Source organism: Pipistrellus hanaki, assembly GCF_964339955.1.
Source record: "Pipistrellus hanaki genome assembly, chromosome: 2".
NCBI lineage: Eukaryota > Metazoa > Chordata > Mammalia > Chiroptera > Vespertilionidae > Pipistrellus > Pipistrellus hanaki.
The window spans coordinates 105,566,857-105,594,466 of NC_140504.1; the positions used below are offsets into that span (position 1 = coordinate 105,566,857).

Consider the following 27,610-nt stretch of genomic DNA (forward strand, 5'->3'; position numbering starts at 1 on the left):
CATGACTTTTTTTCCTCATTGGTAAAATTAGAATAAAATAGTACCTACCTCACAGGGTCATCAAAAGGATTAATTTAGTTGATGCATGTAAACTCCTTCTAATAATGCCTCGCTATTATTAATGCCTAATGATGCTTGGGTATTATTATTATTATTATTATTATCATCATTTGAGCTCTCTTATCACATACTCAAGAGCTGTGAGTACAGTCTGGGAAGTCACCACTAGATAACTATCTTTTTAGGAAAAAAATGCAAGTCTCAGAGCCAAGAGTTTGATTTTTTAAAAGAGGTTATTGATATTCTACTGAAGGTGATAGTAAGCCTGCATTTCTTTTTCTTTTCTTTTTAATTGTCTTTCAGTGTAGAATGAAATCTCTTTGTCCTAGTAACTCTAGGATTAGGCTTGAGATTCTGCATTTCTAAGCAGCATTGTTTTGAATTGAGTTTTCTACTTAACAGATGTTCATAACTTTAAACCCCCAAATTTTACTTGAACCCCATTGGACGAAGAACTTTTTAAAATGTTTTACACGTTTTTTCTTATTTTATAAACAGAATATACATATACAAAGTTGTAGACTAATGTTTTGGCTATAACATTTTTTAAAATATGTGATTCTAAATAAGAGGACATTTTTTAAACCTGTTAATGTGACAAGAAAGTACAGTTATGAGTGATTCTCCCCCCCCCCCCTTTTTAGGTTTATAAAGAAAAGGTGAAACAATAAAAAAACAAATACAACAATTTGAACATAATTTATACTTTTCTTTATAATGCAGGATTATCATTAAAAGTATCAGGAATTTTCTTATTGGATTCCCAAACTCAACAATTATCAAAATTACTAGAAGAGCTTTTTGAAAAACTACACATTCTGGATTACACCCTTATAGCAGTATTCCTCAAATTAATGTACAGTCAATGGAAGATCTTGTTAAAACACAGCTTTTGATTGAGTAACTCTAGGATTAGGCTTGAGATTCTGCATTTCTAAGCAGCTTGCAGATGACCACAATGTGAGTAGCCAAGCCCCAGAACTTCTCACTTAGTAGTTGTGTGTTGGGGTATATTGTGAAAGTTCCCCAATGTACTAATTTGTCTAAAGAATCAGGTTTAATTGCCACATCCTCGAATCAGTGCTATTATGTAATAACTAGTGGCCTGGTGCATGAAATTTGTGCACAGAGGGGGGGGGTTCCCTCAGCCCAGTCTGCACCCTCTCCAATCGGGGACCCCTTAAAGGATGTCCAACTGCTGGTTTAGGCAGTCGGACATCCCTCTGACTATCTGGAACTACTGGCTCCTAATTTCTCACCTGCCTGCCTGCCTGATCGCCCCTAACTGCCTCTGCCTGCCTGCCTGATTGCCCCAACTTCCCTCCACTGCCAGCCTGATTTCACCCCCAACGGCCCTCCCCAACGGCCTGATCTCGCTCACAACTGCCCTCCTTTGCCAGCCAATTTGGTTCTGATTGATCAGTTTCTATTCCAGTCTGAGTCAAAAGATCCACCTCCTAGGCAGCCATTGGCTCCTCACAGTTGAGCCAGATTTGGTTCTGATTGGTCAGTTTCTATGCCAGTCAGCATCTCTGGGCCTATTAACAGGGTGCTAATCAGCAGCCCTGGTGTAGACCTGGAGAGAAATGGAGGTGTGGCTGCTGGCCAGACAGGGAGAGAAAGAGAGAGGCAAGTCCTGATCAAAAGCTGCCACAGAGGCAACAGATCAGTCTCTGCTTCTCTCTCCAGGCCTCTCTCTGGCCCTGATTCATAGCCTCCTCAGCAGTCAGTTTTGGGTCACCACACCTGCAGTGGAAGCAGTCAGTGGTGGGTTTCAACCCAGCATTCACTGCAGGATTGACTTCCAGTTAGTCGATCCTCGGTCGTTACCGGACATTATAACCCATGGTTTTTTATATATTAGGATGCCTAGAGATATATATTAGATTATATGGGGATTTGTTTGTTTTTTTACATGCATTTCTCCAGGCTTAGTTCTTGGGTCTGCTTTTTAAAATAGTTTTAAAATGTCTTTATTCTTTCTCCTTTTTGCTGTTGTCAGTGGATACCAGTTTACTCCTGGTATCCTTCTGGTGTGGAAATAGGCTATTCTGTCATAAGGCCTTCACTTTTAACCCTATTTAAAATGGCAATCTTTACCCACATTGCTGATCTCCCTTACCTGCTTTATTTTTCACTATGTTTTACCTTTGAACATGCTATATATTTTTCTCACTTATTTCTCTTATATCTCCCTCAACTAGAATAAAAAAATAGATCCAACCCCCAGCACCAAAACCAATATATGGTACATAAATGAAACTCAATAAAGATTTATTTAAAGAATAAGTGAAATATTTTTTAATGAAAGAAAATAGGCGCTTCATAAAGGTTTGAGTGTTTTACAGTATGTAAAAATATGATCTTGTCCTGACCTGTTTGGCTCAGTGGATAGAGCGTCTGCCTGATGACCTCTTGGCCAGCCAGCATGGCTCAGTGATTGAGCATCTACCTATGGATCAGGAGGTCACAATTCGATTCCTGGTCAAGGCATATGCCAGGGTTGCTGGCTCATCCCAGGGGGGGGCAGGGGAAGAGTGGAGGGATGTGCAGGAGGCAGCCAATCACTGATTCTCTCTCATCATTGATGTTTTTATCTTTCCCTCTCTGAAATTAATAAAAATATTTTTTTTAATTACCTCTCTAGTGTATCTCTGTAACTAGGACTATTTTGTCCTTTTGTACTTATTTCCATAAGTTATATTCTAAAGATAGGTGACTGCCATGTAAGTAAACTGCTGTCATTTTTCTTATAAGTAAGAATTCACTTCAAAAAAATATGTGAATAATAGTTATGGATTGCAATGGGTATAAATGAGTCTCACATTTTTATTATCTAAAGCAGGTAATATTATTTCCATCTCATAGATGGAAGAAATCTGACACTCAAATTAAGTTTGAGTTGACAGACCTAACAAATAGCAAAGAGAGTGCAAAAGTCTTCGAGCCCTTGCTGCATGGATCTGTTGTTTGGACTATCATCCTATCCTGTACACCAAAAAGTGCAGTTCATGTGTGGGAGCCAATTAATGGATGTTTCTCTATGTCTTTCTCCTTGTCTCCACCCCCCCCCCCCTTCCCTCTAAAATCAATAAAATATTTTTTTTTAAGTTTTCCAGCGTTTTTAAGAGGATTAAAAAATGTAAACATCAAAGCCAGTTTCATAATAGATTTCAAAAACAAGGATTTTATTAAATAACTACCACTTTTTTAGAAGTAGCCACAAAAGAATATAATATTGTCATAGTTCAATACTTTATACCTTAAAAAAAAGTTTTTATTGACCATTGTATATAATTTCTTTTAGAGTAAAAGCATTTGAATAGGATAGCATTTACATAAAGTTTAAAACAGACATATCTAATCTTTTGTGTTAGAAGTTAGGTTACTTTGGGGAAAGGTAGTAACTGGGTGGGATGGAAGGGAATTGAGAGGTTTTTATGTTGTGCTTAGTAATGTTTTGTCTCTCTTGAACTAGGTGTGGTTATACATAATTTTGCATTTTTCTATGTCTTACACCACATTTTTTACTATAAGAATTTATTTATTATTCCTCCTTCAAATGTAAATATTTAAAATGTTTACTTCCTCAGCAAAGAAAGAATAATAAGAAGGTACGGGTGACAGTGAAGCCTCATTTGCTGTACAGAGTAAGTTTTCTGTTAAATAATTCAAAGTTGTTTTTACTTGGAAAGTAAAACAAAATTTTTTCAATATATTATTTAGAAAACTTTAAAATTAGAGTTAATAATAATAGTTTGAGCTTTCTTCTCTTCAGCCTTTAGAACAGCAGCATGGAGTCATTCCTGATCGGGATGCAGAGTTTCGTCTCTTTGACCGGGTTGTGAATGTGAGAGAGGACTTCTCGGTGCCAGTTGGCCTTCGGGGCACCATCATAGGAATTAAAGGAGGTAATAACTCAATACTGGGCGAGTTGTCAGCTACATTTTATTGTAGAGTAAAGCACAAATTTCTGTGTCATATCTAAGCAGAGAATGACTATAAGTAAGGAAAAAAACTAAATCTTTTTATGTTTTAGTTCATTTTGTTGTTGTTTTAGTTTTCAGAGAAAATTTTGTTTTCTGTCTTGTGTAATTATCTTGGAAGTGATTAAAAGAAGGGAAAGTTGAGTAAAGACTGATGAAAATGTGGTAATTTGTATAGAACACATTAAAATTATACTACAAGATCTTAGTTGGGTATGCACACATTTTCATGAAACAGAAAAATTTCATCATTTCTCTTAAGTTAGGCTTTCATCTAGTTTTGCTCTGAAGTTTACCTCAATTATCATTGCAATATCTTGATTTCTGTGGAGAAATAAACAAACATGAAGGGTGAACTCACAGTTAAAAGATTTTAATTAAATATTCATATTCATTTGTATTCATGAATATAAAACAGACCTATCAATCTGTTGTACAGTGTGCTTATAGGTAATCTTCTGTACTATATACTTAAAAGTAGTTAAGATGATAACTTTATGTCGTGGTTTTTACCAAAAATAAAAATAAAAAATTAGAAAGTTCTAAGAAAAGGGAAGAAGCAGCCTAAGATTTCAGTGTGTCTGAAAGAGAAGTCTGGACTAAGCAGCTTTGCAGCAGAGATGCCAGAAAGAGTCAACTCAACATAAAGCAGGTGCCCAGGGGTCATGCTGCTCCATGTCCCAGGCAGCCAGGCACTTTTGCATTTTGCATTTAACTCTCAAGTGTTATTTCTCACCTGTGCTGTTAAGTAACTCACCTGCCTTTACACAGATGAGTGGCAGAGCTGGGATTTGAACTGTTTCCCTCATTCTTAACTAACTTTGAGCAGTGTGGTTCTTCACATTTTTCATCTTCACATCTTCTGGGGATCTTTTCTGCTTACTTGACTCTAAAAGAAAATTCTCTTTTCTGAATTTTTAAAAATAATTTCTTGAATATATTTCTGGCTGCTTGAAACGGAGAGAAGAAGGTCAGGGCTAGGTGTGGTAAAGGTCAAATGGGTGTAATGAAGCAGCCCTCCTGCTGCTATCTGCTCAACCCCCTGCATCAGCTTTTTAGACATGGAGTTTATTGGATTGTAGTCTAGTTAGGTTGTCCTGATAAAGACCTTAGGAATCTGATAACTTGGAAGTTGCCTTTCTTCTGAGAACTCCTGTCAGTAACAGTGACAGCTTAGAATTTTGTCTTAAAGGGTTTTAAAGCTACATCTATCCTGAGTGGAAAGGAGCTCTGTGATTGATTAGCCATGTCTGCCATGGGCGTGGAATAGAAAGGGGAATATTTATTTTTACTGCCCTAATTTGAGATTTCATCTCCATAGTCATCTCCACAAGGGATGAATAAATGTCAATTATTTTTTTAAAGGAGTGGCCCCTCCCACAGACTAGAAATTGACCCTAAGAAAGTGGACCTTCTTGAGTTTAGATTTTAGATAAAAGTGTACCTTTTAGATGAGTTCTGCAGGCCTGGTTTCAGTTAGCAATGAGAGACGGGGGGTCAGGGAGACATCCTCCCACCCATTCCAGAAACTAATGTAGTATTAGAAATTGTGATTGTCAGAGAAATAGAGATGGATGAGGGAGAGTCAATTCTGAAGTTATGTGATAGATTGTGTTATTATAACTATTTCACTTTACCTTGGCATTCTGGGTAAATTTAATCTTTACAGATAGATCTTTCATGCTCTCTCCCAAGTTTGTCCTACTCTGCTCCTAAGTTTTTTGAACCTAAGTTTATTCACTATCTTTGTCCTGAGTCTCACGTCTCAAATTATGATGTCTATAATCTCCCAAGTCATTATCAGCCAGAACCTTGGAATCATTGTTGGCATCTCCATCCTTTTTATCCACATAGGTCACAAATCCTGCCAATTCTATCTAATAATATATTTGTTCTTTCCATTCTACTCTCAATTCCTACCATCTTTTCAAAATTTCATTGTCTTTTGTCTCACTGGAAGAACTTTTAGACAACAAACTCTAAAGTTATATCTAATTAACTCTCTTATTATGGATCATTTCAAACATATACAAAAGCAGAGAGAAAAGTATATTCCCCACTGCATCTGATTTAAAATATTGTTTTTACTTTAAATAACAAGTAAATAATCTGTAAGCTTATTTACTTTTCATTTACTGTCTGTATTCTCCTACATCATTTTTTTTTTTTTGTGGTAGTTTTAATGGCTGATTTTTCATCATATAATTTTTCTCTCTCTTTTTTTAACAGCTAATAGAGAAGCTGATGTCCTATTTGAGGTCTTATTTGATGAAGAATTTCCAGGAGGCTTAACAATAAGGTTTGTATTTCCAGATTACAATTATACTTTGTGAATATATCCCTGTGACCAGTGACTTTTCATATCTTGTTTGTACAGTTTGAGTTCCTATTATGTGCAAGACATCATACTTGCTATTAGGAATGTAAGTGAATAAGACAGACATGTTTTCTACCCTTGTGGTGCTTTTATTTTTGTGTGGAAGATAATTAGCTGATTACAGTATTAATTAATTACATTGTGACTAGTTCTGGAAAAGAGAAGTTCAGGTTTCTATAATAATATGATCCTGATAGTTCCAGAAAGGTGGAACTTAAAGAATGAATACTGGTTGTCTAGGGAGAGAAAAGTGATAAGTAGTCAAGAATTTATAACATATGCAACAACATTTTCACCCATTCAAAACGCTAAAAGAATGCAAGTGTTCCTGAATTTCAGTGACTAAGTAAGATTAGAGTCAGAGAGAAAAGCAAGGGCCACACTGTGCAGGAACTTTTATTTTTTTTTTTTAATTAAAATATATTCTATTGATTTTCTACAGAGAGGAAGGAAGAGGGATTGAGAGCTAGAAACATCGATGAGAAACATCGACCAGCTGCCTCCTGCACACCCCCCACCAGGGATGTGCCCACAACCAATGTACATGCCCTTGACCGGAATCGAACCTGGGACCCTTCAGTCCGCAGACCAACGCTCTATCCACTGAGCCAAACTGGTTTCAGCATGTGCAGGAACTTTTAAACCAACTTTCAGGACATGTTGAGTATCTTGGTCTTCATCCTTAAAGCAATGTGAAGCCATCAAAATCAGATATGTGGCATTAACAGTTTTCTATTTTGAAATGTTTAAATAGCCAAAGCCGGTTTGGCTCAGTGGTAGAGCGTCGGTCTGCGGACTGAAAGGTCCCAGGTTCGATTCCGGTCAAGGGCATGTACCTTGGTTGCGGGCACATCCCCGGTGGAGGGTGTGCAAGAGGCGGCTGGTTGATGTTTCTCTCTCATCGACGTTTCTAGCTATCTCTCTCCCTTTCTCTCTGTTAAAAATCAATAAAATATATTTTAAAAACCTTAAAAAAATGTTTAAATAATTTGAAGAATGCAAACGTTTTTGAATTTAGTAACATTAAGTCTTCATCATCTGTTTTAATGTAATTTTAAATGCTGGAGTTAGAGTGGGGTGGTTTGAAGTATGAGTGGCAGGTGTAATGATACTAATATATAAAAAGCCAGGGACTGTCATGACCTAAATGACCAGATGGATGACCAAACAGCAGGCTGCATGAGACAACCAGGCTGGAAGGGGGCGGTTAGTGAGAGATGGCCAAACAGCAGAACATAAGGCTATGTGGGGCAGCGAGGCCGGCAGGGGTTTAGTGAGGGACAACCAAATAACTGAACAGCAGGCTGCGTGGGGTGACCAGGCCGGCAGGGGGTTAGTGAGGGACGACCAAACAACTGAACAGCAGGCTGCATGGGGCAACCAGGCCGGCAGGGGAGGGGGCAGTTGGGTGCAACCAGGCCAGTTCGGGGGGCAGTTGGGGGCAATTAGGCCAGCAAGGGGGCAATAAGGGGAAACCAGGCCAGCAGGAGGGACAGTGAGGAGTGATCAGGCCAGCAGGCAGAGGGCGGTTAGGGGTGAACAGGCTAGGCCTCTAGTGGAGACAATAATTGAGCTAATTCCTGAGAAGTTTGACTATGAAGGGGAGAAAAGAGAACCAGAAATTAGAGGATTTAGAAAACGAGTTATTTTTTTGTTTCAATATTATTTTAAAATTTATTTTATTTCTATTATACTTTCATTTTCATTTTTATTAAATCTATTAGAGGCCCTGTGCATGACCCTCTCTAATCTGGGACCCCTCAAGGTATGTCCCACAGGGATCGGGCCTAAACGGGCAATCAGACATTCCTCTCACAATTCAGAACTGCTGGCTCCAACTGCTTGCCTGCCTTCCTGATTGCCCCTAACCGTTTCTGCCTGTCAGCCTGATCACCCCTAACCACTCCCCTGCCAGCCTGATCGATACCTAACAGCTCCCCTTTCGGCCCAATTGCCCCTAACTGCCAACTTGTGGCAGCCAGCTTGTGTCCACATGGGGGCAGCTATCTTGCGTATTGGAGTGATGGACAATTTGCATATTATCTCTTTATTATATAGGATTTGGGTAACATTGGTTAATACTATTGTATAAGTTTAATGTGTTCACCTTTAACAACAACTTCTGTGTACTCCATTGTGTGTTCACCCCTTAAGGTCTAGTCTCTTCTCACCATACATTTAACCCCCTTCACCCTCGTCATCCTCCCCCTAACTCCTTTCCAAACTGGTAACCACATTCTGTTGTCTGTATCTATGAGTGTGTTTTGTTTGTTCTTTTTAAATTGAATTTATTAGAGTTACATTGATTAATAATATAGGTTTCAAGCACAGTTCTATGATACATCCTTTGTATATTGTGTTGTGTGTCTTTAGCCAAAGTCTGGTCTCCTTCCATCACCATTTATCCCCTCTTTGCCCTCTTCTACCTGCCCTTGTCCCCCTTCCTCTGGTAATCACCATACTGATGACTATATGTTGTTTGTTCTTTTGTTGCTCTTTTTATATCCACATATGAGAGGAATCGTATGGTTCTTGTGCATTTCTCTGAGGCTTATTTCACTTAGTATGATAATCTCAAGATCTATCCATGGTGTCACAAATGGAGATATTTTTTCTTTTTTATGGCTGAGTAATATAGCCATTTCTTTATCCAGTCATTGGTCAAAGGACACTTGGGTTATGGCTATTTTGAATAACACTGTAATAAACATAGGAATACATAAATCTTTGTGAAACAGCGTTTTCAAATTTTTCATGTATATAGCCAGATGAGAGAGTGTTGGGCCATATGGTAGCTCTGTTTTTAATTTGGGGGGGCGGGGGGGGGGGGTTGTGTACTGTTTTTCATAGTGGCTACACCAATTTACAGTCCAATCAGCAGTTTATCTTTTCTCCACAATCCCTCCAACACTTAGCTGTATCTTGTTCTATTGATAATAGCCATTCTAACAGATGAGAGGTAGCATCTTATTGTGGTTTTGATTTTCATTTTCCTAATAACTAGTGGTGTTAAACATCTTTTCATGTGTCTCTTGGCCCATCTATTTGTCTTCCTTGGAAAGTGACTATATATGTCTCTGCCCATTTTTAAATCAGATTTGTTGTGTGAGTTCTTTATATATTTTGGATATTAACTCCTTCCTTTTCAGAGGCTTGTTTACAGATATCTTCTCCCTTTCGATTGGTTGCCTTTTTGTTTTGTTGATGATTCTTTTGCTGTGTAGAAGCTTTTAGTTTGATGTAGTTCCATCCTATCTAATAAAGAGGGAATATGCTAATTGACCCTTACGCCATCACAAAGATGGTCGCGCCCACAGCCAGTAAGGAGGAAATATGCTAATTGACTGCCACAACCTCAAATATGGTGATGCCTACAGCCAAAAGATGGCAGTGCCCTGTCTCTTCAGCGCCCCCCAGCCACCTAGGGCCGGCCCCAGGCACAGGCAAGCCTCAGGTGGCTGCTGCCCAGCCGCCCAGGGCCATCCAAGGCTCAGGTTACCAGGTCCGACCGAGGCTTACAGCAGCAGCAGAGGTGTGATGGGACATCACCTTTTCCTGATCACCAGGTTTCTCCCGTCCCTGAGGGCTTCCAGACTGTGAGACGGGGCAGGCTGGGCTGGAGGACCCCCTGCCCCCTCCAGTGCATGAATTTTCATGCCCGGGCCTCTAGTTCATTTATATTTTGCTTTTACTTCCCTTGCCTTTAGAATCAAGTTCACAAAAACCCCTTTGGACCAATGTGTATTACCTATGTTTTCTTTTGTGTACTTTGTTTCAGGTCTTAAGATCAAGTCTTTAATCCATTTTGAGTTAATTTTTGGGTATGATGTCATATTCTTTTGCATGTGGCTTCTAGTTTTTCCAACACCATTTATTGAAGAAGCTTTTCTTTCTCCATTGTATGCTTTTGGCTCCTTTGCCGAAAATTAGTGACCCATATATGTGCAGGTTTATTTTGGGCTAACAGTTTTGTTCCACCAGTCTGTGTATTTGACTTTTTCTGCCAACACCATACTGTTTTGATTACTGTGGCTTTGTAATATAGTTTGAACTCAGGGAGTGTGATACCTCTGGCTTTGTTTTTTCCCCAGGATTGCTTTGGCTCTTTGGGGTCTTTCATAGTTCCATACAAATTAGAGAATTTTTTGTTCTATTTCTGTGAAAAATGCCATTGAGATTTTAATGGTGTTTACGTTAAATCTATATATTGCTTTAGGTTATATGACCATTTTAACAATGTTAATTCTTCCAATCCATGAACACAGAATATTTTTCCATTTCTTTGTGTCTTCAATTTCTTTCAATGTCTTGTATTTTTCAGTGTTGAGCTTTTTCATTTCCTTTGTTAAATTTATTCCTAGGTGGGTTTTTTGTTGCAATTGTAAATGGTGGGTTTTTTTTTTTCTTTTACTATTATTGTATATTAGAACACTATGAATTTTTGTATTTGACTTTGTATCCTGCAACTTTACTGTATTTGTTTATTGTTTCTAATAGTCTTAGTGGAATCTATGGTTTTCTATAGAATCATGTTATTTGTAGATACTGACATTTTTACTTCCTCATTCCCAATTTGGATGCCTTTTATTTCTTTCTCTTGCTTGATTTTCTCTGCCATACTATTTTGAATAATGGTGAGTTTGGACATCCTTGTTTTTTTCCTGACCTTAGAGGAAAAGTTTTCATTTTTTCATCAAGTATGATGTGGGTTTGTCATATATGCCTTTGTTTTGTTGAAGTACTTGTCTTCTATATTAATTGTATTGAGAATTTTAATTATAAATGGATGTTCTATCTTGTCAAAAGCTTTTTCTGTATCAACTGATATATGATTTTTACCTTTTGTTAATGTGCATCACAGTGTTTGATTTGCATATGTTGAGCTATCCTTGCATCCTTTGAATGAACCCCAACTGGATCATAGTATATTATGCTTTTAATGTACTGTTGCATTCATTTGCTGGTATTTTTTTTTTTTAGGATTTTTGCATCTATATTTATCAGAGGTATTGGCCTGTAGTTTTCCTTTTTTTGTGTTGTCTTTGCCTATTTTGGTATCAGGATTATGTTTGCCTCATAAACTGGATTAGCAAGTATTCCCTTTACTTCAATATTTTAGACGTAGGGCCCCAGTGCATGAACTGTCCAGAGATCAAAGCCCATCAGGGTCTTCCTGCTGCCTGCCAGGGCTTTCCTTACTTCTGTGCTGCCCCTAGTGGTCAGCACATGTCTTAGCAAGCAAACTCCCAGTTGATTGAACTCCCAAGGTGACAATTGGCATAGTATTAGCCTTTTATTATATAGGATAGGTTGAAAAGGATATGTATTAAATCTTTTAATTTATGTCTGTCTGGTCCTGGACTTTTGTTTTTTGAGAGGTTTTTTAATGATTATTTCAATTTCGTTACTAGTAATTGGTCTGTTTAGGTTTTCCAGTTCTTCATTGTTCAATCTGGGAAGGATATATATTTCTAAGAAAATTTTCTTCCAGGTATTGAATTTGGTATCATATAGTCTTGTATTCTTATATAATTTTTCATATTTCTTTGATATTCATTGTAACATCTTTCATTTCTGGTTTTATTTGGCTCTTTTCTTTCTTATTGAGTCTAATCAGAGTTTTGTGAATTTTATTTCTTTTCAGAGAACCAGCTCTTTGTTTCGCTAATTTTTTCTGTTATCTTTTGTTCTCTCTTTCACTTATTTCTGCTCTGATTTTTTAATTTCCTTCCTTATACTGACTTTGGACTTTATTTGTCCATTTTCTAGTTCCTTGAGGTATAATATTATTTATTTGAGATTTTCTTGTTTCTTAAGGTAGACCTATATAATACTTCAAGCTGTTCCTCCTCCCCCCCCCCCTTTTTTATTATCTCTTAATCTTCTCCTAAGGATATTTTTAAAGAGAGTGGATGAGAGAGGGAAAAGCAGAGAGAAACATCGATGTGAGAGAAACACATCAATTGGTTGCCTCCTGCACGCGCTCCCATACAGAGCCCAGGCTGGGGAGGAGCCTGCAACCAAGGTACATGCTCTTGATCAGAATTGAACCTAGGACCCTTTTATCTGTAGGCTGATGCTCTATCCACTGAGAAAAACTGGCTAGGGCTAAACTGCTTAGTACAACTTGGCTGCATCCTAAAAATTTTGGTGCCATAATATCATTTTCATTTATCTCTCCTTTTATTCCTTCTTTTATCTAATGGTTGTTCAATAGCATGTTGCTTACTTTCCACATATTTGTGGTTTTTTCAGCTTTCTTCTGGTAATTGGATTATTTTAATTTAACGTGGGTGAGATTTATTCAAGTCTGTTATTATTATTCAAAATTAATAGAAATAAAATTTAAAGTTCCGGAAAAAGATCATGACAGAATGAGAGGCACCATGGAATATTAGAAAGTGTAGGATCTCTCACTTACCTTTCAGTCTCCTTGAGTAGATTTGTTAAAAGCATTCTGACCCTCAATTTCCTCATGTAAAATGAAGCTATACTCCACTAGGTTATTGTGATGATTAAATGAAATCTTTTCCAGTTTTCCTTTCTCCTAAATACTGACTGAAAAACTGAACTTAATTTTGTTTAGTTTTTCCCCCTTTCTATTTTGATTAGTAATTTAAAAAAAAAAAAATTTGATTACTCTTGATAGCCTTTTGCATAAAATCCCAGTCTTCTGTTCTTATACCAAAGGATTTCCTCTGGAATGCTGCTGCTGTTGTTTATCAATTTGAATGTGCCTGCTACCCAAAGACCTCAGCCCAATAACTTTGAAAATTTATTTTTATGATGATTAACTTTTCTCTCCATATTTTTTTCTCTCCTAGGTAGAGGCAGTAGATTTTTTGACTGATAGAGAACTGTGTAAAAGATTATCTGCCTGAAGTATATTCATTTCTGTAGTGCAGACTCTTTAAGGATAATTCTCACAAAAAGATTTTTTACAGATTTTTCAAAGGTTTCTCAAAAATAAATCTACTTCTTCATGATCTTGTATTGAAAGAAAATTGTATTAGAAAAAAACAGGTGATAGGGTTGAAAACTTTTTATAAGAAAAGGCTTATTTTAATATCTTAACCCTTTTATTAAGGTCATAAAGGAAGGAAATTATCAATATTTACTCTCAATTCTTTTCAGATCCAGAACTTTAAGATGGAAAGATGAGGATAAAAGGAGGCTGGACTTAACAATTGATCAGAAGGCAAATGTGATAAAAGCTAACATTTGCCCTGTTGCATAGATAGAGCCATAAAAATGGCTTCTTACTTGCATAGCTCCCTAGATTTCCTGACCCACACTGTACAAACCACAGTCTTTTTAAGAAGTTTGACATTTAACTCATAAACTTGTAGTCATTCTCAGCTATCATGTTGTAGGCTCTGAGTGCACACTAATACATACACACACCTCTGCACATACAACTACACCTCTAGAACAGTCCCCTACCCCCTTTACTAGCACTGAATTGTCTATTTGGAAAATCTTTAGAAATGCATCATCTTATAAACTGAGATTTTTCTATGATTTCAACTTTCTCTACTGAGTTTAAAAGTAACATTTATTGATTCAAATTATGGACAATCCATTCAAATATTATGTGCTTCTTCCTAGCACATTCAGCATTATTTTACCCTGGTTCTGAAGTAAATTTTTACTTTTAGGTGCTCTCCTGGTAGAGGATATCGACTGCCAACAAGTGCCTTGGTGAACCTTTCTCATGGGAGTCGCTCTGAAACTGGAAATCAGAAGTTGACAGCCATTGTGAAACCACAGCCAGCAGTGAATCACTATAGCTTGAATTCATCAGTTTCATCTGGCCATTTGGCAGGCTTGAACCATTCCTCTCAATCTCTTTTTGTTTCTACACAAGTAAAGACTTTCTGTAATTTTTCTCTACCCCCTTTACAAATTATAAGCACACTATATATAGAGACCTAAATTGACTTGAGTTTTTAAAAAAGTTTTTGTTTAACTCATTTCTGGTTTTGTTTTAAACTCATAGGCTAGTAGAGAATGGTATTGATAGCATTCTGTCTGTTCTAAAATTACAGTTACATTAAAGAAGAAAGACATGTATTTTTTAAATAATCTTGAAAATGTCTCTTTTCTCTATATTTGCTTTCAAACTAATATTTAATTTTTTTTATTATATACAAATTTTCTATGATATCTGTTATAAAATGACATTAATTTGAAAGGTAGAAGAAAGAGGACTATATCTTCTTTCTGAAAAGCAATTTTCAAGTTCCCACCATGTAACTCATGGTAATTTCCTTTATTTCATCTTCCTGGGGGCAAAAATTGAATTGTTTTGTATGAGACACATACCTTTATTTAATTCCATGACCACAAATCTTAGCACACTTTTTAATCCAAATAATACATGTTTATTATATGGACTAATTAGAAAATACATAAAAGTAGATAATAACAAAGGAAACAAAGCAAAAATCCTCTCAAAGCTCATAGGTAACTACTGTTAAAATTTTGGTACATATTTTTGCAGTTTTTTTTTTTTAATACATTTTTATTGATTTCAAAAAGGGAGAGGGAGAGAGAGAAAGAAACATCAATGATGAGAGAGAATCATTGATTGGCTGCCTCCTGTACTCCCTCACTTCCACTGGGAATTGAGTCAGCAACCCAGAGAGTTTTAATCTGTATGAAATCAGTTCCCCATGAGTAATAAAGAATTTTTTATCTAATAGATTACTTTTGTGTAAGATGAAAAATTTTAAATTAAATCATTAGATATTACCTTAAGTGAGATAATATATCAGTGCATTGGAAGACAAAAAGAATCTGTTGGTGAGGTTATATTGATTTAGTATAATTTTTATAGCATTTATTATGTTTTAAATGCTTTCAATGAAACCAAAACAATTACATATGAAGAAAGCCATTTTCACTAGTAGAATACCATTACAATTATACTGAGCTCTAGAAAAAGAGAATTGAGATTTCAGATAATGAAAATTAAATATCCTCTCATGATAAATAACTTTAATTAATAAATTATTTTATTTTTAATATGAATCTCTATTTCTTCATGTGTCAGTTGCTTAAGAAATTTGTTGTGCTTTGCCAGATACCTACTAAAGATGATGATGAATTTTGCAACATTTGGCAGTCCTTACAGGGATCCAGAAAGGTTCAGCAATTTCAGCCAACTCTACAAGAGGTTAGTATACCTTCACTGATAGACATTTAACTCCGAAAACTTTTATATTTCTTTCTCAGGCATGCAATGATTAATTTTCTTCTGAAAAATCATAAAATAGACATAACAGTTTTGATCATGAATTTGCATTCAGTTGTATACAACATTCAGTTGTATATAAAATTTTTTTGATCAATGACTTAAAATATAGACAATTTTTATTTTAAATTAGTGGTCCAGTGCACTGCACCCTCTCTAATCTGGGACTTTTTGGGGGATGTCCAACTGCAGTCAGATATCCCTCTCACAATCTGGAACCACTGGCTCTAACCTCTTCTGCCTGCCAGCCTGATCGCTCCCTAACCACTCCCCGGCCGACCTGCTTGATGCCTAACTGCTCCTCTGCCAGCCTGATTGCCTCCAACTGCCCTTTCCTGCTGGCCTGATCACCTCAAAGGCTTTTATTAGTATAGATTATTTTTGGATTATTTTTTAGTTGTTTAGAAAATCCTAATAACTGTAGTCTAAATTTAACAAAGTCCTTAATGGCACTCATTAACCCAGGCCTGACTCCCACTGCCGCGGGCACCCAGGACACAGGCCTGCCTCCTGCCGCAGTGGGCGCCCAGGACACAGAAAGTCCCCCTGCTCCTTGTGCAGCCTCCTGCTGGACTATTAATATGCAAATTGGTCATTACTGTGATGCTTTTAGGACCAATTTGCATATTACCTCTTTATTATATTATATCAGTTTAATACACCATTGTTTGATCTGCTGTGTGTTCCAAGAATTCTGAGCAATCACATACAACACATATATCCATGAAGCATTAAAAAGCAGCCTGATATTCATCCAATGAGCAAATTCTAAAAAACTCCCAATAAAATAGAAGTTAAGCTTCTGGAAAAGGCAAAACTATAGAGACATTAAAAAGATCAGTGGCTTCCCAGCTGGCATGGCTCAGTGGCTGAGCATTGATCTATGAACCAGGAGGTCACAGTTTAATTCTCGGCCAGGACACATGCCAGGTTGTGAGCTCGATCCCCAGTAGCAGGCATGCAGGAAGCAGTGAATCAGTGATTTTCTCTCATCATTGATGTTTCTATCTCTATGAAATAAATAAAAATATAAAAGAATAAAAAAGCAGGTCAGTGATTTCCAAGGTTAGGGAGAGAGGGAGGAATAAGTGCACTGAAGATTTTTAGGGCACTGAAAAATGCTCGGTGTGATACTGTTGTCATTGATGACATAAGAGACACGTCCATACCTGTAAAGAATTTTTATGAGTTTATTTCACCAATGTTGACATACTGCCAGGATGCAAGATCTCAGATGCTCCCCAAAATGAGAGTTTGCAGTGTGTTTTCTCATTTGGAATTAGGAAAGGAACATATGAAAGATAAATGGATCTAGAAGAAAGTAAGGAAGAGAAACAGCAGTGATTAGTTACAGGATAACAAGGTTATGTGTGGTCTTGAGGATGGTTACCCTTCTGAGGAATCTGAAAAAGACATTTTAAAGCTATATCAATCTAGATGCACAGAAAAAATTGACGGGGCTTGCTTAAGGCAAAAATAACCTTTTATTAGAGAAGTTATAGGCCTGAGGCTTGACTTACCCACCATAACTTTCCCAATTAGAAATTTATGATCAGATCACCCTGTGAGATTACTTTCAGTTAGATTTATTACAGAACCTTTTTCATCCATACTGTAATAGTGAATATTTGTCATTATACATTTGTCCTAACCATAGAATGTACAAAACAAAGAGTGAACCCAGTGTAAATTATGGACAGTGGGTGATGTGTCAATGTAGATTCATCAGTTGTGACAAATACTAGTATACCCCTCTCATTGGATATTTTGATAATGATGAGGCTATGCATGTGTGATGGCAGGGGGCAATTTTGTTGTGAACCTAAAACTGCTCTTAAAAAAAAAAAAAAAAAGTCTTAAAAAAAATCCAAGTCTTTATTGGCAAAATATGAAAATATGACTAACAAATAACTTTATGTAAATAGAACAACTCAAAAAACGTTCTCTCTCCCCCCCTCCCCTCCCTCTCTACGCTCCTTCTTCCCTCTAAAAACTAGAATGTTTTCTTCCTAATTAAACTTATGACACACTTTTTCTCTGAAATGGTACTGTGAACTTGAGTTTTAGAGTTAGAACTAAAATTTCAGTTCTCCTATTATTTAGTACTGTAACTAAATTACTTTATCACTTTGAGCCTCAATTTAGTCATCTATACAATGGAATCAAAATAAACCAAAGCATGTTTATTATCATAGTATTGTTGTAATGAAATTAAGGTAATGGATGCAAAGTACAACTTACTACTCCTGGAGCATAATAGACATTAACACAATATTTATTCATACCAGTTTATTGATCTTGATGTTCTTAGAGTCAAAATCTCTCATAATGTACTCCACCAACCACTGTGCTATGCAAATAGAAATCTCTTGGCCCTTTTGATTCTTAAAGACTAAAGTGCTCTGAGTGTTATATGCATATGAGCTCATTGGATCTTCTACACACTATGGTGCATATCACAACTATTTTTGAGCCTACTGCCAAGTAGGATATGATATGCCTTTGTACCCAGTGTTCATTATTTGTCTACGCTCAGAAAAAATAAATAGGGCCCACCAAAAGCAATATTGTGAAGTGATAGCCCTGGCTGGTGTGGCTCAGTTGGTTGGAGTGTTGTCTCATACACTGAAAGGTTACATACTTAAGCTTCCCTTCCCTTCCCTTCTCTTCCCTTTTTCCCTTCCCTTCCCTTTCTTTCCCTTCCCTTCCTTTCCCTTCCCTTCCCTTTTTCCCTTCCCTCCTCCTCTTTCTCCTCCTCCTCCTCTTCCTCCTCCTCCTCCTCCTCCTCCTCCTCCTCCTCCTCCTCCTCCTCCTTCTTCTTCTTCATATCTCTCTCTCTCTCTCTCTCTCTCTCTCTCTCTCTCTCTCTCTCTCTCCCTCCCTCCCTCCCTCCCTCCCTCCCTCCCTCTCTCTAAAATCACTATGTATATCTTCAGGTAAGGATATTTTTTTTAATGTAAAATGATAAATTTGTATTGAACATCTGCTTTTTCTTCCTTTTCCTCTTCAACTGTGGAAATTATGTCTTTTTTGCCTTCAGGTGCTCTTTTCCTATCAGAAAACAAAGTGATCTAATCTGATCATTAAACAAAATTTAGGCCATTTTGCTAGTTCTGTCCATCCTGTACTGCCTAATTATTGTAGCTTTATAGTCAGTCTTGCTATCTGGTCATAGTCTTCCATCATTTGAAAACCTTGACAATATAAGTATTAGTTAATAAAAATCAGGTCTTGGGGAAAAGGATGAAGGACTAATATTCTCAGCTTTCAATATCACAGGTAGAAATGAGGAATTTTCCAAAAGTTTTTAATGGAAATTTTTAACATAATCAAGACAAGAGTATAGTATAATGAACCACAGATACCCATCCTTACCTTGCACATGTTCTATAACACCTACTTATTTCCCACCCCCACCCCCACCCCCACACGGAGAGAGGAGGATTCTGAAGCAAATCTAGAAGGTCTTTGGAGGGTGCTATTTCTGCTTAGAAGAAACACCTAAAGTTTATTTCTTTAGTTTCTGTGTTAACTTCAAGAAAAACTACATTTATTTTTTTTCTGTTGAAAACACCATTATTGTAAATGATAATTTTCTATGTATCTTGCTAAGTAATACATAGAGAAACATAAGGAATGATAATCATTATGTTAAAATGGTTATTTCTAGATGGTGGGTTTGAGTGGTTTTTAAAATTCTCTATACTTTTCTGCATTCCTTAATTTGTTTTCTAGAGATATATAATTTTAATTTAAAAATTATTATTTATTAAACATTGAAGAAAAGAAGTAGTTTTAATAATAAAAGTTTCTTTAAATCATTTATATGAATTTTAACTTTCAGGGTGCAGCTCTACCTCAAGAATCAAGTCAAGTAACTCAACATCATAAATCTGGCTTAAATGACAATAGTGTTAAATGTCAGCAAAGAAAACATGAGCCTCACAGAAAATGTAAGTTTTAAGTTAGAAAAGTATACTTATGGTGCTGCTTTTATTTTTATTAATTAACAACTTTACTAAGTTTTAATTCACATAACAAAATTGATCATTTTAAAGGGCATTCAGTGGTTTTTTTGATATTTTCACAAAGTTATGCAATCAGTGCCACTGTCTATATTGAAATATTTTCATCTCCCCCAAAAAGAAATATCACATCTATTAGCAGTCATTCCTGTAGCCCCTGCCAACTACTGACTGACTGCCTTTACAGATTGGCTTATTCTAGACATCCTATCTAATAAAAGAGTAATATGCAGATTGACCATCACTCCAACACACAAGATGGCTGCCCCCATGTAGACACAAGATGGCCAGCAGGGGAGGGCAATTGGGAGGCACCAGGACTGCAAGGGAGGGCATTTGGAGGCGATCAACCCTGCAGGGGAGGGCAGTTAGAGGTAACCAGGCCGGCAGAGGAGAAAAGTAGGGGGCATTCAGGCTGGCAGGGGAGCAGTTAGACACCAATCAGGCTGGTGTGGGAGTAGTTAAGGAGTGATCAGGCTGGTAGGCAGAAGCGGTTAGGGGCAATCAGAAAGGCAGGCAAGCAATTGGGAGCCAGCAGTCCTGGATTGTGAGAGGGATCCCAGGTTGGAGAGGGTGTAGGCTGGGCCGAAGGTTCCCCCACCCCCGACCCTGTGCACAAATTTTGTGCATCAGGCATCTAGTTTCATATAAATGGAATCATAAAATATGTGTGACCTTTTATGGCTGGCTTCTTTTTTTTCTTTAATTCTCATTTGAGGACATGTTTTTATTGATGATAGAGAGAGAGAGAGACATCAATCTGTTGCCTCCTGTACACACCCCAGGGATCAAACTGGCAGTCTAGGTATGAGCCCTGATTGGAAATCAAACCTGCAAATGGGACAATGCTCCACCCAAATAAGCTACCCAACTAGGGCTATGGCTGGCTTCTTTCTGTTGGCATAATGTTTTCAAGGGTCTTCAGTGTTGTACATTGAGACATGTATTAATACTTCATTCTTTTTTTTTTTTTTTTTTTTTGGCTAAAACAAACTGCATTGTACACATACTATGTTTTGTTTACCATACATCTATTGATGGACATTTGGGAAGTTTCCACTTTGGGGTTATAATGAATAATGCTGCTGTGAATACCTGTATACAAATTTTTGTGTGAACATATGTTTGCATTTCTCTTGGGTATATATGAATGAGTGGAATTACTGAGTCATGTTATATCTATATTTACCACTTCGTGGAACTATCAAACTTTTCTCCAAACTAGTTATATCATTTTACATTTCTATCAGCAATGTATAAGGGCCTAACTTTTCCACATCCTTTATAGCACTTGTTATTGCCCATCTTTTTTATTAATAGCCATCCTAGTGGGTGTAATGTGAATCCTCTTTCTGCTTTTCACTTTCCATTCATTAATGACAAGTAATGTTGAACATCTTTTCAAGTGCCTATTGGCTAATTATGTATCTCCTTTGGTGAAATGTCTATTCAAATTACTTGCTCATTTTAAAATTGGGTTATTTGTCTTTTTATTCTTGATTCATAAGAATTCTTTATGTATTCTGTATACCTCAGACTTATCCAATATTTTTTCTACTTTTTGTTGTTGTTGCTTGAGCTTTAGCATAACCAAGAAAGCATTGCCTAATTCAAGATCACAAAGATTTAGACCTTTTTTCCCCCCTAAGAGTTTTATAGTTTCAGCTCTTACATTTAGTTCTTTTTTTTCCATTTTTGTGTTTGAATATGGGATGAGGGAGAGGGATCTCCATTCATTTGCATATGGATATCTGATTGTCCCAGCACCATTTGCTTAAATACTGTTCTTTCCCTATTGAATTTTCTTAGCACCCTTTTCAAAAATCAGATTACCTATATCAGATTACCTATAGATGTATAGGTTTATTTCTGGCCTCTTAATTCCATTCCATTGTTCTATATGCCATCTTTATGGGAACAACACACCATCCTAATTGCTATATCTTTTGTTTTAGTTTTGAAATTGTGGTGTTTGACTCCAACTATTTTCCACCCAGATTATATTGTCTGTTCTGATCCCTTGTATTTTCATATGAATTTTAGGATCTGCTTATTTATTTCTGCAAAAATTGCAGTTGGAATTTTTATAGAGATTACATTGAATCTGTAGATCACTTTAGGTAGTATTGTCTTTTTAACAATATTAAGCCTTCCTATCCATGAATGCAAAATGTCTTTCCATTTAGTTAGGTCTTTAATTTATTTCAGTGATGGTCTTGTAATTTTCAGTGCACAAGTCTTGAACTTTTTTTTTTTTTATGGAGTGGTAGAGAGAGATAGAAACATCAATGATGACAGAGAATCATTGATCACTGCCTCCTGCATGCCCCTTACTGGGGATTGAGGTTGCAACCCCTGCATGTACCCTGACCTGACCTGGGAATTGAACTACGCAACATGATTCATAGGTTGATACTCAACCGCTGAGCCATACCGCTGGGCAAGTTGTGCATTTATTTGGTTAGATTTAGTTCTAAGTATGTTTTTTTACTACTATTGTCAGTGGAACTATTTTTTATTATTATTATTACTTTGTTGTTGTTGTTAATCCTCACCTGAAAATATTTTTCCATTGATTTTTAGGGAGAGTGGAAGAGAGAAGGAAAGACAGAAATATCAGTGTGAAAGAAACACATCCATTGGTTGCCTCCTGCATGAGCCCCTACCAGAGTCCTAGCCAGGGAGGAGCCTGCAACCAAGGTATGTGCCCTTGACCGTAATCGAACCCAGGACCCTTTGGTCTTCAGGCCAACACTCTATCCACTGAGCCAAACTGGCTAGGGTGGAACTGTTTTCTTTTAAAAAAAAAAAATTATTGTTCATTGCTATATATAGAAATAAAACTGACTTTTGTGTACTGATCTTGTATCCTTCCATCTTTTGGAACTTTTTTATAATCCCTAATTTTTTGTGGCCTTTGCATATATAGTTTTATGTTTTTCCTGTACAATCTGGATGCCTTTTATTTTTCTTGCCTAATTGCTGTGGCTAGAACTACCAGTATAATGTGGAATAGAAGTAGTGAGAGTGAACATTCTTATCTTGTCTTGATCTTTGGGATAGCTTTCAATTTTTCAGCATTAAGTATAATATTAGTTGTGGGTTTTCCTATGGTGTTTTTAGTTTTTCTTGGAATGGTGTTAGATTTTGTCAAATGATATTTCTGTGTCTATTAAGATAATTTCATGGTTTCAGCCGAGACCGGTTTGGCTCAATGGATAGAGCGTCGGCTTGGGGACTGAAAGGTCCCGGGTTCGATTCCGGTCAAGGGCATGTACCTTGGTTGTGGGCACATCCCCAGTAGGGGGTGTGCAAGAGGCAGCTGGTCGATGACTCTCTCTTTCATCGATGTTTCTAGCTCTCTATCTCTCTCCCTTACTCTCTGTACAAAATCAATAAAATATATTTAAAAAAAAAAAAAAAGATAATTTCATGGTTTCCAACCCTTTATTCATTAATATGGTATATCATTGATTTTTTTTTTTTCATATGTTGCATTCCTGGGGTAAATCTCACTAGATCATGGTATATAATCATCTTTGTAAACTACAAGATTTGGTTTGCTAGTATTTTTTGAGGATTTTTGCATCTGTATTCATAAGGGATATTTTTTATTTTCTGTTCATGTGATGTCTTTGATTTTAATATCATGGTAATACTGACATCATAGACTGTTAGGAATAACACTGTGAAAGACCAAGCTTATTCTGATCTCTCTGGTAGCAGCCAGGCTTATGGGTCTTCACCAAAAATGCTAGTTATTATTTCTGAAGGCTATGTGGAGCTGGAGACTGTAAAATGGGATTAGAGCAATTTAAAATAGTACTACAAAGCTCACTATTCTTACTGAAATATATATTTTTTAATTTTCACCTGAGGGAAAAAAAAAAGTATTGATTTTAGAGAGAGAGGGAGGGAAAGAGAAAGGGGTGGGGGGTGTTCAATTACACACAACCTGACCAGGGATCAAACCCAAAATTTGATTATGTGCCCTGACTGGGAATTGAACCCACCACCCTTTGGTGCACAAGACAATGTCAAACCAACTGAGCCACACCGGCCAGGGCAATTTTGTCTTTTTTCTTGAATAAGCATTCCCCTGATTGCTGCCAGTCTTTAATTAACTTCCATATTTAATTAACTTCCAATTAACTGAACATTTGGATTTTGGTTATTATGTCTATTTTCTCATTGCTTTTGTCTAGGAGAGAATTTTAGAGACCCTTACTCTGACATTTTTACTGATGCCTCTGCTCTACTTTACTTTTATAATATACTAGAGGCCTGGTGCATGAATTCATACACAGGTGGGGTCCCTCAACCTGGCTGGTGATTGGGGCTGATGGGGGGAGGGACTGCAGGAGGTTGGCCAGCCACGGGAGGTTGGCTGTAAGAGGAGTGCACTAACCACCAGGGGCAGTTACTGCATTGAGCGTCTGCCCTTGGTGGTCAGTGCACACCATAGCAATCAGTCAATTGGTCATTCGATAGTTCAGTCACTTAGGGTTTTATGTATATAGATTTTTATTGATCTCAAGCGGGAATGGAGAGGAATAGAGAGATAGAAACATCAGTAATGAGAGAGAATCATTCATCGGCTGCCTTCTACAACTGGGTATCAAGCCCGCAACCCAGGCATGTTCCCTGATTGGGAATCAAACTGTGACCTCCTACTTCATAGGTCAATACTCAGCCACTGAGCCACATTGACTGAGCTCTAATTACTTTTTGAGATAAATTTTATTTAAAGTAATCCAGTTACTTTTTTTGTGTGTCTTAAAGACTTAATGCTAATTAAGTTACTCTGAACTATATTACAGATTTTTGCTAAAAATCTGTACAAATATTTTGTTATTAATATTCTCTTACCTAGTTTTTATATTTTTATTCTTTTCCTTTTTGCAGTTGTGTCTAGTGTGTGTTAATCACAGTAGGAGATGCAGCGATGAGAATCTTCATTTGCACTTTTTCTCTTCTCTTCATCAAGTATTCCCAACTTGACTCATTTGTTATTCATTCATTTATCTATTAAACTGCAACTTCTTGAACCATTATGTGCAAGATTCTGGGCAGGAATGAATAAAACAGACAAGTTTTTACATTCTAAAGTGCAACCTGATCATAGACAAACAATAAATTCCATAATCTATAGTAATGATAAATGCTGTGATGAAAAATAAGGCCGTTTATGAGGGTAGAGTGATAAAAGTGTCCTATTTTAAATAGATGGTCAAGGAATGCCTCTTTGAGGATATAACATTTGAACAGAGACCCAAATAATGGAGTAAGCTATGCAGAAAGTTTGCTGAAGAGCTCTCCAACAGAAGAAACTTCAAATACATAGTCCAGATTCTAATTTATTATATACTAGCGACACAGTGCATGGATTTGTGCACATTGAAAAGAAATTAATTAGAAGAAATATTTCAATATCGCTATTTGCCCTTTCTCTATAACAGAAGTGTCAACCAAATTCATGATCAACAATGACAAATCAAAACACATGCGTATGATTGGCACCAGCGAGAGCTTTATTTGTATCGTGCATGCACAAGTCAATTTAGCTTTTTATAGATATAGAATAAACTTGCTTAATTAGATCTGTTTTCTGATTTAGCTAACCTTTTTCCAACCCAGTGAAGCATCCCAACTTCTCTTTCAGGTAATTGTCAGTAACATTGCAGTAAAAATCAACACGAAGCATATTATTATTGTAAATCATGCAGGGATAACAAAGGGTAAAATATTTAACTGCAGCAGTGTTTGACTATATTCTGCGCAGTGAGAAAACCTGAAGTCATTTTCAAGGGACACCATTTCTTAATCTTTTCAGTTTGGTAAAGTTTCTCAGCTTTCTAAATGTCCATTTTCTGGCTAATGAAAAGAAAGTAGGATTCCACTGAGTCTCCTATCTACCTACTCCAGGACTTCGGTGAGGATCAAATGAGATGAGGCACCAGAAAACGCTTCACAAACATTTGACTAAAGCAGGGGTCCTCAAACTTTTTAAAGTGGGGGCCAGATCACGGTCCCTCAGAGAGCTGGAGGGCCGGACTATATGAACTACTAATTCCTACTGTAACACCTCGGCTGAGCTCACTGCCCAAAAAACCTGGCGGGCCGGATCAGACTCCTCTGCATGTGGCCATCGGGCCGTAGTTTGAAGACCCCTGGACTAAAGTGTAAAATATTTCCATCTGGCTATAAAGTAAGTCATGTTCCTGGGCTGAAGAAACTGCAAGAAGGCTAGTTGCTAGGGAGAGGAAACCGAGTGTTGCTACATGACATCATTACCTGGATGGATGCTTAGCATATTAGCCTTTTTTATATGTAGATTATATATTATATATGCATTGTATTTTATGTATTTATATAGTACATGAAGCATTAAAATAGTGCTTTAAAATATTTTTCTAAAAAGTGATACGGAATTTTTGGACTGGAACATGCAGTGTTCCCCTGGGCAGGATGGCTTGTCCCAGGCTCTTTGTCCATGGGAGTCAAACAATGAAACCACGGATGGGATATGGTATAGTAAAGGTGGAAATTTATTAAAGAATAAGTACAGACTCCCATGTGGGGAGGCGGAAAGAATATCACAGCACAGATTCCCATGTGGGTCGGGGGACAGAGCCCCACCGAGTTTCTTTTTTTTAGGTTTATAAAGGCTGCAGTTTTTGTGCTTCAATAACCCCTCTGATTGGCCACTATTACCCTTTTACTTGGTCACTATAGCTACTCTGAAGGTCAAAAGTCAAACCTTATAAGGGACAAGTGAGGGCCTCCTTTATTTTGTAAATATAGACCTTTTGCTATTACAGCTTCCTTATCTTTTGGAAATGTAACTGCTGACTCTCCCAACTTCCTTGTCTTATGGAAATGTAACTAATTTTTTGCCTCCCCCAACCCCTTATCTTATGGAAATGTAACTTTTTGCAGCTCCAAAGTCCTTTTTCCATGGACCACCTTAATTTTAAAAATTCCCTTAACCTGCCTATTTTACCCCTAAAAATTCCTATTTCTAAAGTAATTTAAATTTTTTTTGTGGTTTTATAACTTTGGTTCAATTCGATAACTGCTAGACTATATTTTTGTTCTAATATCTTTGTATTATTTTTCCTTTTATATTATAAGTTAAATATAGTAAAACCTGGACAGAAAAAAAATGTCTTGATAGTTAAACCGAACTTCTGTGTTTGGAACTGACAATCCTTTCTTGTTGATACCTCAGCACAACAAAAAGCATCTCTCAGGCCACAAAGGAGGGAATGCCTTTGTTGCTGGGGAAGTCAACAATTAGCATAATTTTAAAACATGAAGAGGCCATCAAGAGTTTGAAAAAAACAATGATCACAGGCAATTATACACAGGTAGAAAAATGATAGTTGATTTGGATAAAGTAAAAAAACTGCCACGTGACAACATTTTGGAGGCAGTGATATGAACAAGCAAAGATGCTTCAAGCTGACCTGAAAGACATCCCTGGACCCAGTGCTAAAAGTGATTCCTTTAAGGCTTGTAGGGATGGTATGATAAATTTAAGAAAAAAAGATGTTTATAAAACAATACATTAGACATGTACTATATATAAGAAAGGTTAAAATGAAATCATTTGTAGGTATGGAATGGATTTATTCAATTTACATTCTTTCTAAGGGAAAAAATGATTTGCTTTTTGAAAAAAATCACTTCTCGAACAGCCTTCTGTTCAAGAACCGAGGTCCCACTGTACAAATTAATGTCCCGATAAATATGATAAATATAATAAATATAACTTGAAGATTTTTATATTTAATTGAAATAAATTGTGATTATTCTTCAAATTATTGTTTACATAAATGTATGTAAACTATTTGCATTATGTGGAATTCTAATTACTTTTCTTGTGAGTGTGACTCAATAAAGG

General features: G+C 36.7%; 1 protein-coding gene across 7 annotated transcripts in view; it reads left to right on the forward strand.

The window, feature by feature from the left end:
- Nucleotides 1-27,610, forward strand: part of XRN1 (5'-3' exoribonuclease 1) — a 214,342-nt gene that overhangs the window by 161,575 nt on the left and 25,157 nt on the right. For 4 of the 7 annotated variants that reach the window (XM_084872413.1, XM_084872412.1, XM_084872416.1 and 1 more), the window contains exons 28-34: nt 3,654-3,710; nt 3,839-3,971; nt 6,276-6,345; nt 14,082-14,289; nt 15,509-15,601; nt 19,524-19,632; nt 22,288-22,404. In XM_084872413.1, the coding sequence (XP_084728539.1) occupies nt 3,654-3,710; nt 3,839-3,971; nt 6,276-6,345; nt 14,082-14,289; nt 15,509-15,601; nt 19,524-19,632; nt 22,288-22,404 (787 nt within the window). The remainder of the gene's footprint in view (nt 1-3,653; nt 3,711-3,838; nt 3,972-6,275; nt 6,346-14,081; nt 14,290-15,508; nt 15,602-19,523; nt 19,633-22,287; nt 22,405-27,610) is intronic. The other 3 variants (XM_084872415.1, XM_084872418.1, XM_084872417.1) reach the window with 1 other exon arrangement.